The 13,793-nt window shown below is 44.6% G+C and overlaps 1 protein-coding gene across 1 annotated transcript in view; it reads left to right on the top strand.

Moving 5' to 3' along the window:
- The window catches only part of MEF2A (myocyte enhancer factor 2A), a 170,114-nt gene that overhangs the window by 126,536 nt on the left and 29,785 nt on the right, over nucleotides 1–13,793 (top strand). The window contains 1 exon segment of the mRNA XM_030576754.1: nucleotides 7,197–7,256. Coding sequence (XP_030432614.1) covers nucleotides 7,197–7,256 — 60 coding nt within the window.

Genomic DNA, 13,793 nt, shown 5'->3' with positions numbered 1-13,793 from the left:
CATTATCCAAGTCATCAGTGAAAATACTGAATAGTATCAGACCCAGGACTGACCCCTGTGTGATCCCACTTGATGTGCCCTCCCAGTTGTGCAGCCACCTTATAGTAATTTCATCTAGACCACATTTCCCTAAATTGCTTATAAAAATGTCATTTGGGATTGTGTCAAAAGCCTTATGAAAATCAAGGTACATCACGTCTACTGCTTCCCCCTTATTCTGCTGCTCTCACTCCTTCCTTTCCTTAGAATCTTGAAATATATTACTACATCATATCATGCCAAACCGTTTTATGATCACTGTCACCCAAATTGTCTGTCTGTCTTCAGATTCGCTACCAATTCCTACCTGTTGGTCAGAATCAGGTCTAAAATGGTTGTCCGCCTTGTTATTTTCTCTACTTTCTGGAACAAAAATTTTTCTTTGAGGCCTTGTTCACATCGATTCCTATCAGGAGTGCACATGCTGTGTGCACAGTCGTCGGAAAGTTTTCCCTTAGCAGCTCACATCGGGTCAGCTGCGGAGCCCCCTGGAGTGGCACCTTCATGGTGCTTAATATATAACCCTGCCGACCTGACTCCCCTTCAGTTCCTTCTTACCGTCCGTATGGGCCATTAGAACAGTGCTCACTTGCTCACAAGTGCTCCCTTAATGTTCTTTTGTTAGTCGTTCATGTTAGTGTTATAGTTGATTTAGTGTAGATAGTTAAGTATCAGAGGGGTAGCCGTGTAATCTGTAAAAGCAGCAAAGAGTCCTGTGGCACCTTATAGACTAACAGACGTATTGGAGCATGAGCTTGTAGATAGATAGTTTAGATAGTAGGTTGGGAGCGAGGTCACTCCCCAATTCATAAACCACCCACTCCCCCTTGGGCTCCGGGGCATGCCGTGAGCCCAAGGCATTAAGACCTGCAGTGCTTACAATAAGTCTATGCCCATCAGTGACCCCCAAGACTCCTGCTTAAGGTGTTTGAGGGAAGTGCACCAAACAGAGAGGTGCAAAATCTGCAGGGCTTTTTGGCCAAGAACCAAGAAGGAGCATGATTTCCATTTGAAACAACTCTTAATGGAATCCGCTCTCTGCCCACAGCCAGCTGCGGACTGCCAGGACCTGGCACTGAGTGCATCAGTATGGAGCACTCTGGCATTGGTGTGCAACACGGTGCTGAATGATGACTCAAGTATAAGACACCCTTGGCACCGTAGCCAGGGAGAGCTCCCTGGCACTGCTGCACCTCGCTGGTGCTGCATAAGTGCCTTAAGAAGGCTGAGAGAGAGTACTCAGTGGCTAGGAAAGCTGCGGTACCATCAAGGGATGGTGCACCTCAGAACTGAATTGATGGTTAGATACACAAGCCTCTGCCGTTGACTTAAGCTTCCCGGAAGGGACCGTTGAATCCAGCACATGGTGACTTGCTGCAAGGGCAGTGCCATGTGGAGGATTTTGAGCCACCTTCCACTCTGGACACTTTTGAAGCTGCCAGAGACCTTATTGAAATGATGACTTCACAGCCATCAGCTCTGAGGGATAAACCTCCAGTACCGATACGTCTGGTACTGTCTAGAGGTAACTGGCCATGATGCAGTGCTCACGGTTCCGGGCTGAACACCCTCCATGGCACCACTCACAGTCGCAATCACCATGGCACCGCTGCGCAGCGCTGTGATCAGTCAGAGCATCTCCAGCACCGCCAAGATGCTCCCTCTCTCTGGCACCGAGGGTGAACTAGTGCTGATCCCTGGCACTGAGAGACAGCTGGCACCGATCATTGGCACAAAGTCAGCACCAATATCTGGCGCTGACATCGTGTCCTTGGTCGCCGGCACTGGATACTAGCCGATCTACAGCACGGGTCTCCCAGCTCATCGGCTCGCCTCCCGTCTCCTGCACAGGGCCCCTCAGCTCCACCTTGGTCATCGCATTCAGGGTCCACTTCATTGAACTCTGACGGTGACTCATACTATCCAGGCATAGTCAGCATAGGTCTCACAGGTGACATAGGGAGGCGCAGCCGATTTGGCAGCTGCATTGGCAGACCCCTGCACAATAGCCCTCTTGGACTCCTTGGGCTTACCATCAGGCCCAGGACTCCCTTTCAAGGGCTTCATGGTCGGCTGTCTCGGTACACCGACCACCTTACTCTGCCAGGGACAGACCTACACCTTTGGGATCCGAGGCCACCCAGTCCCAGCCCCCACCTCAGCCTCAGGCCACTGCCGAGGCTATTCCGGCACAGGACCAGCCACAGGCTCAAGCTACAGCCATCTCAACTATGGCCACCACAGGGGCAGACATTATCCAAGAGGATCAGGGAGCTGGAGGTATAGGAGGACCCGTTACCTCCTCTGGCCACCTCGTCCTCATCCCCTGACGAGGCAGTGGCAGGAGCCTCAGCTTCGGGCCCTCTGACGATTGACCATAGGGCCCATCAGGGCCTTCTGAGGTGGATTGCCCACCACATGGGCTTGCAAGCACAGGAGGTGATCAAGGCTGAGGACCCCATGGTGGACATTCTTACTCCCAAAGGTCCATCGTGGGTAGTTCTGCCATTGATCAAGACAGTTCAGACCAACATTAAGAATCTGTAGCAGACACCGGCCTCAATTCCACCGACCTCCAGGGATGTGGAACGAAAATACTTCGTCCCTTCCAAGAGTTACGAATATCTGTTTTTGCACCTGCAGCATGCTCTCTAGTAGTCTTGGTGGTCAGTGAGAGAGAGTGACAGGGACAGCAAGGGAGGCAAAAAGGATGGACTAGAAAGATCTATGCCACAGGGGGCCTCCAGTTGAGGATAGCGAACCAGCAAGCTATCCTCAGCAGGTACAACTTCAACTCATGGGCCTCCATGTTGAAGTACAAAGCACTAATCCCTCCAGACTCTAGGTCTGAATTCTCCACCACTGTCAAGGAAGGGAAGGCAGTGGCATGGACCTCGCTGCAGGAGTCCCTAGACTCTTTGGACTCGGATGCCCATACCTTCTCCTCAGGCATAGCCATAAGGATGACATCATGGCTTCAGGTGTCTGGACTGCTCCTGGAGTTACAACAAAGCCTGCAGGATCTCCCCTTTGAGGGCGCAGGGCTGTTCTTTGAACAGACAGACTCCAAGATGCATAGCTTGAAAGATTCCAGGGTGACAGTGAAGTTGTTGAGAATGCACACACCAGCAACCCAACGCAAGCACTTCAAGCCCCAACTGCAACAATAGCACCCATATCCTCCTTGGCTGAGGCAGGATTTCTGTAGGCGAAGGGGCAGGAATGGCAGGTGCAAACCTTCCAACCCCGCCTCAGGGCAAGGCCAGGGCTAGACCAAACCTTCATCAGGATCTAAACAGGCCTTTGGAAGGGACACCCCAAGGATGGCACACGTGTCTATCCACCGGATCCTTACCCATGTTTTCTGAATCGTCTGTCCCACTTTCAACGTGCATGGTCCCAAATAACATCAGACTGCTAAGTCCTTTGCTTGGTAGAAGTGGGATATTCTCTCCAATTCTGCTCCTTCCCCGTCCCTCTTCAGGGACCCTTCTCATAAGCAGCTCCTTATGCAGGAGGTGCAGGCACTCCTCACCATGGGAGCAGCGGAGGAGGTTCCTCAGGAGCTAAAGGACAAGGGATTCTTCTCCCACTGTTTCCTAATCCCCAAGGCAAAGGGGGGTCTCAGACCCATCCTAGACCTGCGAGGACTCAACAAGTTCATGATGAAGTTGAAGTTCCACATGGTCTCCTTGAGCACTACTATTCCTTTCCTGGATCCAGGAGACTGGTACGCATATGTGAAAGCTGTGCACTTTCACATAGCCATTTGGCCTGCGCACAGACATTTTTCTCCAGTTTGTTGTCAACCACAAACACTGTCAGTTCACGGTCCTCCCATTTGGTCTGTTTTCAGCCCCCCAAGTATTCAGCAACTGCATGTCGGTCATAGCATCCTTCCTCCAGAGGAGGCAAGTGCAGATATACCCATTCCTGGATGACTGGTTGCTTAGAGGCCGTACCAGGGAGCAGATAGTCTCATGTATGATTGGTCAGGTCCAAGTTCAAGAGATTGGGGGGACTCCTCAAAGTGAACAAGTCAACCTTATCACTGACCCAAAGAATAGAATTAATTGGAGCAGTGCTGGACTCGGTACAGGCAAGGACATTCCTGCCAGAAACCAGTTTCCAGTCATTATTCAGAGCCTCAGGCAGTACCTGGGGATGCCTGAGTCTCCTTGGACACATGGCAGCATGCATTTACATAGTCAGACATGCAAGAGCCAAGCTCCGACCCTGTCAAGTGTGGCTTACCCAGATATACTGCCTGGAGCGTGACAGGCTGGACTCCGTAGTGACAGTGCCAGGACACATACTAGAGTTTCTACACTGGTGGCTCAACCCTCGGATGGTATGTGAAGGTGTCACCTTCAACAGCTCATTGCCGTCCTTGTTCCTACTAATGGATGCATCAGATCTGGGTTGGGGGGCACATCTGGGAGATCGCCGAACACAGGGCTTGTGGTCGCAGGACAAACTCTCCCTTCATATCAATATTAGGGAGCTCAGAGCAGTGCGACTGGCATGCCAAACTTTCCAGTCCCGGCTGCAAGCTCAAAGTGTGGCAGTGATGACGGACAACACCACTGCTATGTTTTACATCAGCAATCTGGGTGGAGCCCTTTCCTCCCGCCTATGTTGAGAAGCCCTCCAACTAGGCAAGTTCTGCACAGGACGCCTCCAGGTGAATGGAGTGGGCTATCTCCCAGGAGCACAGAACAAGCTAGTGGGTCACCTCAGCAGATCATTCTGCAACCACGAATGGTCTGTCTGTCCAGATGTTCTTCATCCCATCTTCCAAAGGTGGGGATTTCCCCAGGTCGACCTATTTGCCACCCAGAGCAACAGTAAGTGCCTAATGTTCTACTTCATCCAGAAAGACAGCCTGGGTTCAATCACGGATACATTTCTGCTAGTCTGGGGAGACTGCCTTATGTATGCCTTCCCACTGGTCCCACCTGTACACAAGGTCCTGCTCAAGATCTGCAGGGACAAAGCAGAGGTGGTTCTGCTGGCCCCAGCATGTCCCCATCAACAATGTTACACCACGCTCCGGGGCTGTCAGTGGACACCCCAATCGTGCTACCGCTCTGCCCTGATCTGATCACGCAGGATCATGGCCGCCTCCACCGTCCAAACCTCCAGTTCCTCCACCTCATGGCCTGGAAGCTTCATGATTAAACCCCATAGAGCTGCTATGCTCGGAGCTGGTAAGGAAGGATCTACTCGACAGCAGGAAACCACTGGCGTACTTATCTAGCCACGTCAACACACCAGAGATGTTGCAGCATTTGGCAGGGCGGTGCTCCAATCAACTGTTCCTTAACTCTAACCCTATCTCTAGGGTAGAGCTTGGGAGTCACCTGATTGGAATCGTCATGAACAAGCATTCGAAGAATTAAAAAAGGTTACTTATTTTCTTACAACTGTTGTTCTTCGAGATGTCTTGTTCACGTCCATTCCAATACCCACCCTCATTCTCCTCTGCCAGAGTAGACAGCAAGAAGTGGGGTCGGGTCGGCAGGGTCATATATTGAGCACTATGAAGGCGCCACTCCAGCGGGCTCACAGCCAGCCCAACTGCTAAGGGAAAACTTTCCAACAACCGTGCATGCGGCGTGTACACCTGATTGGAATAGACATGAATAACACATCTCGAAGAACAACAGTTATGAGAAGGTGAGTAACCATTTTCTTTGTCCCCAGTACATTCCAAAAACTTTTTGGAAATTTTGTCTTTTGCTGTATTATTTTCCCCACAGATGGCTTGGTAGCAAAAGTGCCCCATTACTACAGCATCCTGTGTTTTGGATATTTCTATTAATTGTTTTAGAAATATCCAATGCATCTCTTCTTCCTGGTTTAGTGGTCTACAGCAGACCCCCCACCATGATATCACCTCTATTTTTAAAAAAATTTTATTTTTGCCCAGAGACTCTCAACTGGTCTGTCTCCCACCTCCTTCTGGACCTCAGAACAACTGTATACATCTTTTATGTACAATGCGACCCATCCTCCCTTTTTTCCCACGTGACTTTTCTGAACAAGCTATTCCTCTGTATACAAATATTCCAGTCATGAAATTTATCCCTCAGAGTCTCTGTGGTGCCAATTAAATCAGAATTTAGCTTATGTACTAATACTTCCAGTTCTTCCTGTTTTTCCCCATACTCCTTGTATTTGTGCACAGACATCTAAAACGTTGATCAGATTCCCCCACTGATTTCCTTTTGTTCCTTCTTTGACCCTGTTGTAATTGTCCATGCCTCCTTCCCCCTCAATTAAGGTAATCTATTTTTATACTTACCTGTCAGCTTTTGTCACTTGCCCTCACTGAACCTAGTTTAAAGCCCTCTTCACTAAGTTGGCAAGTTGACATACAAAGATGTTCTTCTCCTTCTTGGTCAAGGTGAACCCCGTCTCTTCCTAGTAGACCACCTTCCTGGAACAGCATCCCATGGTTGAAGAAGCCAAAGTCCTCTTGTAGACACCATCTGCCCAGCCATGTATTCATCTCCAGGATGTTCCCCTGCTTGGGCCCTTACCCTCAACCAGGAGGATGGACGAGAACACATCCTGCACCCCTGACTCTTAGTTCTGTAGTCACTGCTGAACTGCTCAGGGTCAGACCTGGCAGTATCATTAGTGCCCACATGGATGAGCAGCATAGGGTAGTGATCAGAAGGATGTATGAGCATCTGCAACGTGCCGTAACATCTCAGGTGAGGGCTCCAGGCAGGCAGCACACCTCCTGGGACATCATGTCAGATCAGCAGATGGATGCCTGTGTTCCCTCAAAGGGAGTCCCCGTCCACAATCACAATACATCTCCTCTTGACAGTGGCAGTGAGCTTCCTAGCTTTGGGGTGAATGGCGGCTCCTCCTCAGCCATTGGTATCTGCTCTTCACCTCCTGTTGCCAGTACAACATACCAGTTCTTGATCTCTATGAATAGCGGATCAGGGTGTAGCACTGTCTACTGACCGAGATGATCAGCAGCCAGTTTTCTCCTCACGGAGCAGCGAGTTCTCCCATCTCCTCTTATGCTGCTGCTTATTGTTGTGAAATGTTTTAATATGATACAGTACATTACATTAGGACAGTACATTTACTAATGAAAATTGATCAGCTTTATCTTTGATTTTGTTAATTGTTAGGTGGTATTTTGGGTACAGCAGATCTCACAGTGCCAAATGGAGCTGGTACCAGTCCAGTGGGTAAGTAGAGTACCACGGTTTATTTGAACTTTGTTTCTTGAGTGCATTCACTGAAGTGTGAGATTTCTGATTTGGACTAGTTAAAAAAAAAAAAAAAGTGTGAGTGTCTTTGAATCAGAACAGAAGTAAGCTGATGGATTGACAGGTGGTCTTTCCTCTGTATATTAAAAAAACACTAGCCTTTTCACTCTGTAAATTGCATTTTTCACTTTACTATATTGTAAACTGCATGTTTAACTTCCTTTATTTTCCCATTCCAGGCAACTACTAGTATTTCCATTTTTATTATCATGAGTTTCACAGTAGCGTTTGCTGCTTTTGCTTTCATGTATCTTTCTTCCCTACCCCAACCTCTTTCAAGATTTCGCACGGAAACCGTAAATATTTTGCTAAGCATAAATTCTCATGGAACTTCAGGAACCCATCGGCCTAGCTTCAGTACCTGGAAAGATATTGGAACAAATTATTAAACAATCAGTTTGTAAGATTCTAGAGGATAGTAAGGTGATAAGTAATAGCCAGCGTGGATTTGTCAAGATTGCCAAACCAACCTAATTTCCTTCTTTGACAGAGTAACTGGCCTGTTGGATGGTGGGAAAGCAGTAGGTATGGTTATAGCTTGACTTTAGTATGGCTATTGACGCAGTCCCACATGACATTCTCATAAGCAAACTAGATCCAAATGAAATTAATATAAGGTGGGCAAATGATGGTTGAAGACACATGCTCAGAGTAGTTATCAGTGGTTTGCTGTCAAACTGGGAGGACATATCAAGTGGGGTACAGCAGTGGTCAGTTCCAGTGTTATTAAATATTTTCATTAATGACTTGGATAATGGAGCAGAGAGTACAATTACAATGATATTCTATAAAGACATGTAATGTATTACCGTATATACTTATTTCATAAGCCAAATACTTTTGGTAAAAAGGGATGCTTCAAAGAGTGGAGGTCATCTTATAAATGGGTCTACACCAAAATTTGATGATTTTAAACTCTATGGAACCATTGAATTGACTATCCAATACATTGTTGTGTTTACCTAGAGCGTCTGCAGGCATGGAGCCCCTCAGCTCCCTGTGGCTGCAGTTTGCCGTTCTCAGCCAATGGGAGCTGTGGGAAGTGGAAAATGGTGAACTTGCAGACACTCCAAGTAAACAAAATGTCCCATCAGCAGCTTACTCTGACAGGCCAGGAGCCAAAGTTTGCCGACCCATTTATTGATATCCATACTGCAGCCTTTTAAAGTTGCAAATGCTTTGTTTATTGGACTAGATGGCTTGAAAGGAATACTAAAAGAGCAGTGCCACAGATCTGCATGACATTTGACCCATGCATTTCACAAAATGCTATGTCTTACAAACCAATCAGAAAAATACAATGAATGATAGTACTGTAGCACTCGTGTCAGTCCACTACTGTGTAATTTGATCTCTTCATGCATTTCTACTAATGGACCTCATAAGTCTCAAGCCAATATGAAAATATAACTTGCAGAATCAATGGAATCGCTAATAAAATTGAAATAGCCTGTTATCCCTACAGACATGCCAATCTACAGGACTACTTTGAACGAAACAAAGAACAATAATAATTTGACAGCGATAAAGCAGGTGACATTCCAATCCATAACTCAGTGTTTCTCAAACTGGGGTTGCCGCTTGTGTAAGGAAAACCCCTGGTGTGCCGGGCCAGCTTGTTTGCCTGCCCCGTCCGCGGGTCCAGCCGATCGCGGCTTCCACTGGCTGCGGTTCGCCACTGCAGGCCAATGAGAGCTGCTGAAAGCGGCCGCCAATACGTCCCTCCACCCACACCACTTCCAGCAGCTCCCATTGGCCTGGAGTGGTGAACCGCGGCCAGTGGGAGCCGCAATTGGCTGGACCCCCGGACGGGGCAGGTAAACAAGCTGGCCCGGCGCACCAGGGGCTTTCCCTACACAAGTGGCATCCCCAGTTTGAGAGACACTGCTATAACTACAATAATAATGTTCATTTTAAATACTAGTATGAAGATAGATTAGCAATGAAATCAAAACAAAAAAGGTCATCTTATCGTGCAGCATTCAAACTTAAAGTTGTTGAATATGCAGACGCAAACAATAATTGTGCTGCTGCTCATGAATTCTGTATCACTGAGAAGCAAGTAAGAAAATGGCAAAAAAAAAAAAAAAAAACACTAGAAGACATACCAAGAAGCAATAAAAAATGTCCAATAAGGTGCGATTCATTTCCTAAGCTAGAGAAAGATCTCACTAATTGGGTTGTAAAATGTCAAATGTTGAATGTCAATAAAATGGGTACATTGTCGCTAGAACTGGAATTTGTCTGCATGCTCTTCAAATGTCAAAAGACAACAAATACAAGTCAGTAAAGCCATCAGTGTTTGTCGCATCAGTCACTTCCCGCAGCTCCCATTAGCTGGGAATGGCAAACTGCAGACCCTGGGAGATGAGGGGCTCTGTTCCTGCAGATGCTCCAAGTAAACAAAACGTCCGGACCCACTGGCAGCTTACCCTGATGGGCTGGGAGCCAAAGTTTGCCAACCCCTGAAATATAAAGTCAGTTTATGAAAGGGTCATACAGTTTTTGCTATTTTTACCTAACCATCTTCAGGGGTTGGCTTATAAATGAACAGGCTAATGAACGAGTATATACAGTACATCTTGCACAAATAAAAAATAAGGAATAACTGGTTAGGTAGTGGCACTGCAGAGAAAAATGTGGGGGTAATAGTGGATCAGAAATTGAATGAATTCACAACGTGATGCTGTTGGAAAAAAAGCAAGTGTCATTCTGGGATGTATTAACAGAAGTGCCATATGTAAGACATGAACGATAATTGTTCCACTGTACTTGGTTCTGGTGAGGTCTCAGCTGGAGTACTGTGTCCAGTTTTGCGCACCATACTTTAAGATGTGAACAAATGGGTGAGAGTTCAGAGGACGGCAACAAAAATTATTAGGAATTTAAAAAACCTGCCGTATGAGGAAAGCTAAAAAAGCTGGGCAAGTTTAATCTTGAGAAAAAAAGACCCAGGAAGGAAACAATCTTTAATATGTTAAGGGTAGTTATAAAGAGGGTGGTGATGAATTTTTCGCCATAGCCACAGAGGATGGGACAGAAAGTAATCAGCTTAACTTTGCAGCAAGAAAGATTTAAGTTAGATATTGGGAAAAACTTTCTAACTACAAGGATAGTAAAATACAGATGTGTGTTACCTCAGAAGGTTGTGGAATCCCTGTTGGAAGTTTTTAAGAACAGATTAGACAAAAATCTATAAGGGATGGTCTAGGTACACTTAATTCTGCCTCAGCGCAGTGGGATGGACTAGGCTAGATGACCTCTTGAGTTCCCCTTCATCCCTACATTTTTATGTTTTTTGTGGAGCTCCTTTAAACCAGAGTGCCCCAAATTAGTAATTTAACAATACTGTAGTGATGTCTCACATTCCTAAGAGTTTCTTACTTGCATAAAATATAACACAGATTTCAGATTTATGCAGTAATGGCGTGGAGACATCCAGGTTCCATTCTATCATATTAGAGGAAGGCAACATAAATACTAGTCATCTGACTCCCTGGTGTTTCTTCCATCTCAAAATATTGATTTGGTCGCTGACGACCAATTTGGGAATATACTTGGTCAGCCCCAGAAATAGAACATAGCAAGAGTTCATCAATCAGAGAAACTACTGGAGATACTCACATAAGTAATGACCAAGTAATAATCTGGCAACTGAGAAAAAAGATCTTCCCAGATAAAAGTCAGAGCTCAAGAAGTTTATTAATGAATAGTGCTTAAACTAGTAGGGTAAAAGTGTTGGTTTGACTCTCCACTCTGCCTCCACCTTGGGCCACGTGCAACAAATGTTTCCTTCATGCACACAGAAGCTCTAGAAATTCTATGATAAAAGAAACCTTTTAATTTAGGGGGGAAATGAAGAGCAAAGTTATCATTAGACATGATGGAATCCCAGATATTGATTTCTCATGTGTTTCAGAGATCAGCTTATTAAGAAAAGGACCTACTTATAAACAATCCTATGTTGTTAGGACTAGATTCAGTCCTTTTCCCCAAATTAGGTCTCAAGTTTCTGAGCTTCATTCATGCACTCAGCAAAAAAACAGTGTAGCATAGCTGTGAAACTAAGGGCCATATCCTTCTTGAGTGTTATAGATACTACAGATGTGAATTAGAAATTGCCCTTAAGCGAAAGCAATATACTGTGTTAAAGTACTGCATATACCTACATGAACTTCATGAACCTTCTTAATAACTTAGTGTTTTCTGATTGGATCCTAAAGTAAACATTTTAAGGAGCCGGTGTATGGTAACAAATTATGGTGGTCATCGTCTTTATTTTCCAGAATATAACCCCCCATTGCTCAGAAGTTTTTCACTCAAATGATAGTTGAAACTACATGATGACTGTACAACTCTTGTGTTGATGGGGGATTTGCAAAATGTATCTGCAGCAGAACTTCAGAAACATTCAGATGATGCCATATCACTGAGCCATTAGTACACAGGACCCTGCTATGACTTGCTGTGTACGTTTTGAAATGGAGTGGCTGGTGTAAATTAACCCTCTCTGTCCCAGAGTTCTTATTTGCAGCCCAGCAACAAACACACAAAGTGGCCAGCGCATAAGCAGATTCACTCTGCTGGCTAACTTGCCAATTGAAGCTTGGGCCACTGTTACTAAGGTATGAACTGTGACAAGTTGTTAATGTCAGCTAATTAAAACAATTTTTAATGATTATTGACAATTCATATATTTTTCTAAACAGTTATCGATGAAAAGAAATTCATTTTATTTTCCAATAAGCTTAGCCTTTTTCCCTCCTTTAAGGCTGTTGAGGGACGGAGGGCTGAGGTAAATATATTTGACAGGCCTTTGTTTATTTTATGACTTTTCATTTATGGGATTGGCACCAAGAGCAGGGGATGGGTGCTAATAAAAATAGGAAAAAATCCTTAAAATCAGTAGTTTTGCACAACTGTGAAATTTTAAATAGAAAAAAGGCTTAAAAATAAACATAAATATCCATCAAAATTGTAAAAAATAAAAATTGAGTCCCGCCAAGCCTTACAGATAAACCATCATTTTATATATTCTTATCCAACTATGAAAACACTTGAAGATGATTGTGGGTAAAAGCTGATACCTTATCCTGGCTCACTTAGGGCTCAGTTCAACTAAAGGCAGGGAAGATGCAGAAAACAGCTGCACATTTATCCCGAACACATTTTCCCCTCACATTCTGTGTGACTTCATTGGAGTTAATGTGGATTGCTTCAACGAGCAATCTGCCAACCTCTGAGAGAAGAAAAGATGCAGATATACAGTAGCTTTCTAATATTCTGTTTGTCCATGGACACCAGCTTATTTTTTTTTAAAAGGCAAATAAAACTATCACCATGGTAAGGATTGGCAAATTAGATATGTCTGGGCTGGCAAATTTCACAACCATTTTGTAAGACTGATTGTAGATGAAGCATACAGTAATAGTTGTAGGTAAGGTTGAACAAACATTTTCATTTTAGAGGGCTACTTTCAGTTGCTCAGAATTTTGTCAAAGTTCTGCATTTCATATGAAAATTTAATACAGCCTGGGGCAAGTTTTTTTTAAGGTCTTAGGAAAAATGGTTCAGCCGTTTTCAACATTGAAGAGTAGTAGAAATGTATTTTGGCAGAGACAAGTTGCTAGTATACCTTTTTAGTGAAAATTTTTTCATTTGGCAGATTATAGCTGCTTAAAAATGTAAGTTAAGTTTGGCTCCATTTTTTCTTCCTGTTTTGGAGTTTCCATTTCAGAGAAAAAGTTGGCAGTTAGCAGACTGTGTTCATTAAGTACAAACTAATTCATACAGTGTAAAATGTGTTGGTGACCCAATTCCAGTGCTTGTGATGGCTAGAAACTGCAAGCCTTTTCTCATGGGCAGAGAACAAAATGTCACCAGATGCCATGGTGAGGTTAAAAGAAATTAAAAGAAAAAGGAAGTGCAGTTCACATTTGCTTGAAAATGTGGCAAATGTTTGAGATGACCGAGCACTTGTCCCATGTTTAATAGGGTTCCAATGTAAATCTATTAGTGGTGTGTCAGTAAAATAAAGGAAGTACATGGAAAACTAGGAGCCATACTTAAACCAAATAAATCATTAAAATTTGCTGTAGCGAAAAGCCAGGCTTTGAAAGGGTTTGGACAGATATGTAACAGACCTTTTCAGCCTCTAATTTCTCTGCTCCACTCTTAGACTGATAGCATTCAGATTGTCAGAAAAATAGAAGTTATAAGTGTGTTTTTAAATTTTGTTGCGGCTTTTTGAGTAGTGGGTTTTGTGTCTCCCAGAAGTTCCATTTAAATATAAAATGGTTCTGAAAGTTCTGCCTCTCACCTTACCATACAGCTGTAACACCAAGATTTTTAAAAATAGGAGTTACTGGGTATTCAGAATGCTAGAAAATCAGGTCTCTTATTTAAGTGTTTACTAAGAAGCACAAATCCCCTTGACTTTCAAAGCCAATGGGACTT

The sequence above is a fragment of the Gopherus evgoodei genome, chromosome 10 (genome assembly GCF_007399415.2).
Source record: "Gopherus evgoodei ecotype Sinaloan lineage chromosome 10, rGopEvg1_v1.p, whole genome shotgun sequence".
NCBI lineage: Eukaryota > Metazoa > Chordata > Testudines > Testudinidae > Gopherus > Gopherus evgoodei.
This window is presented reverse-complemented; position numbering and strand designations above follow the sequence as displayed.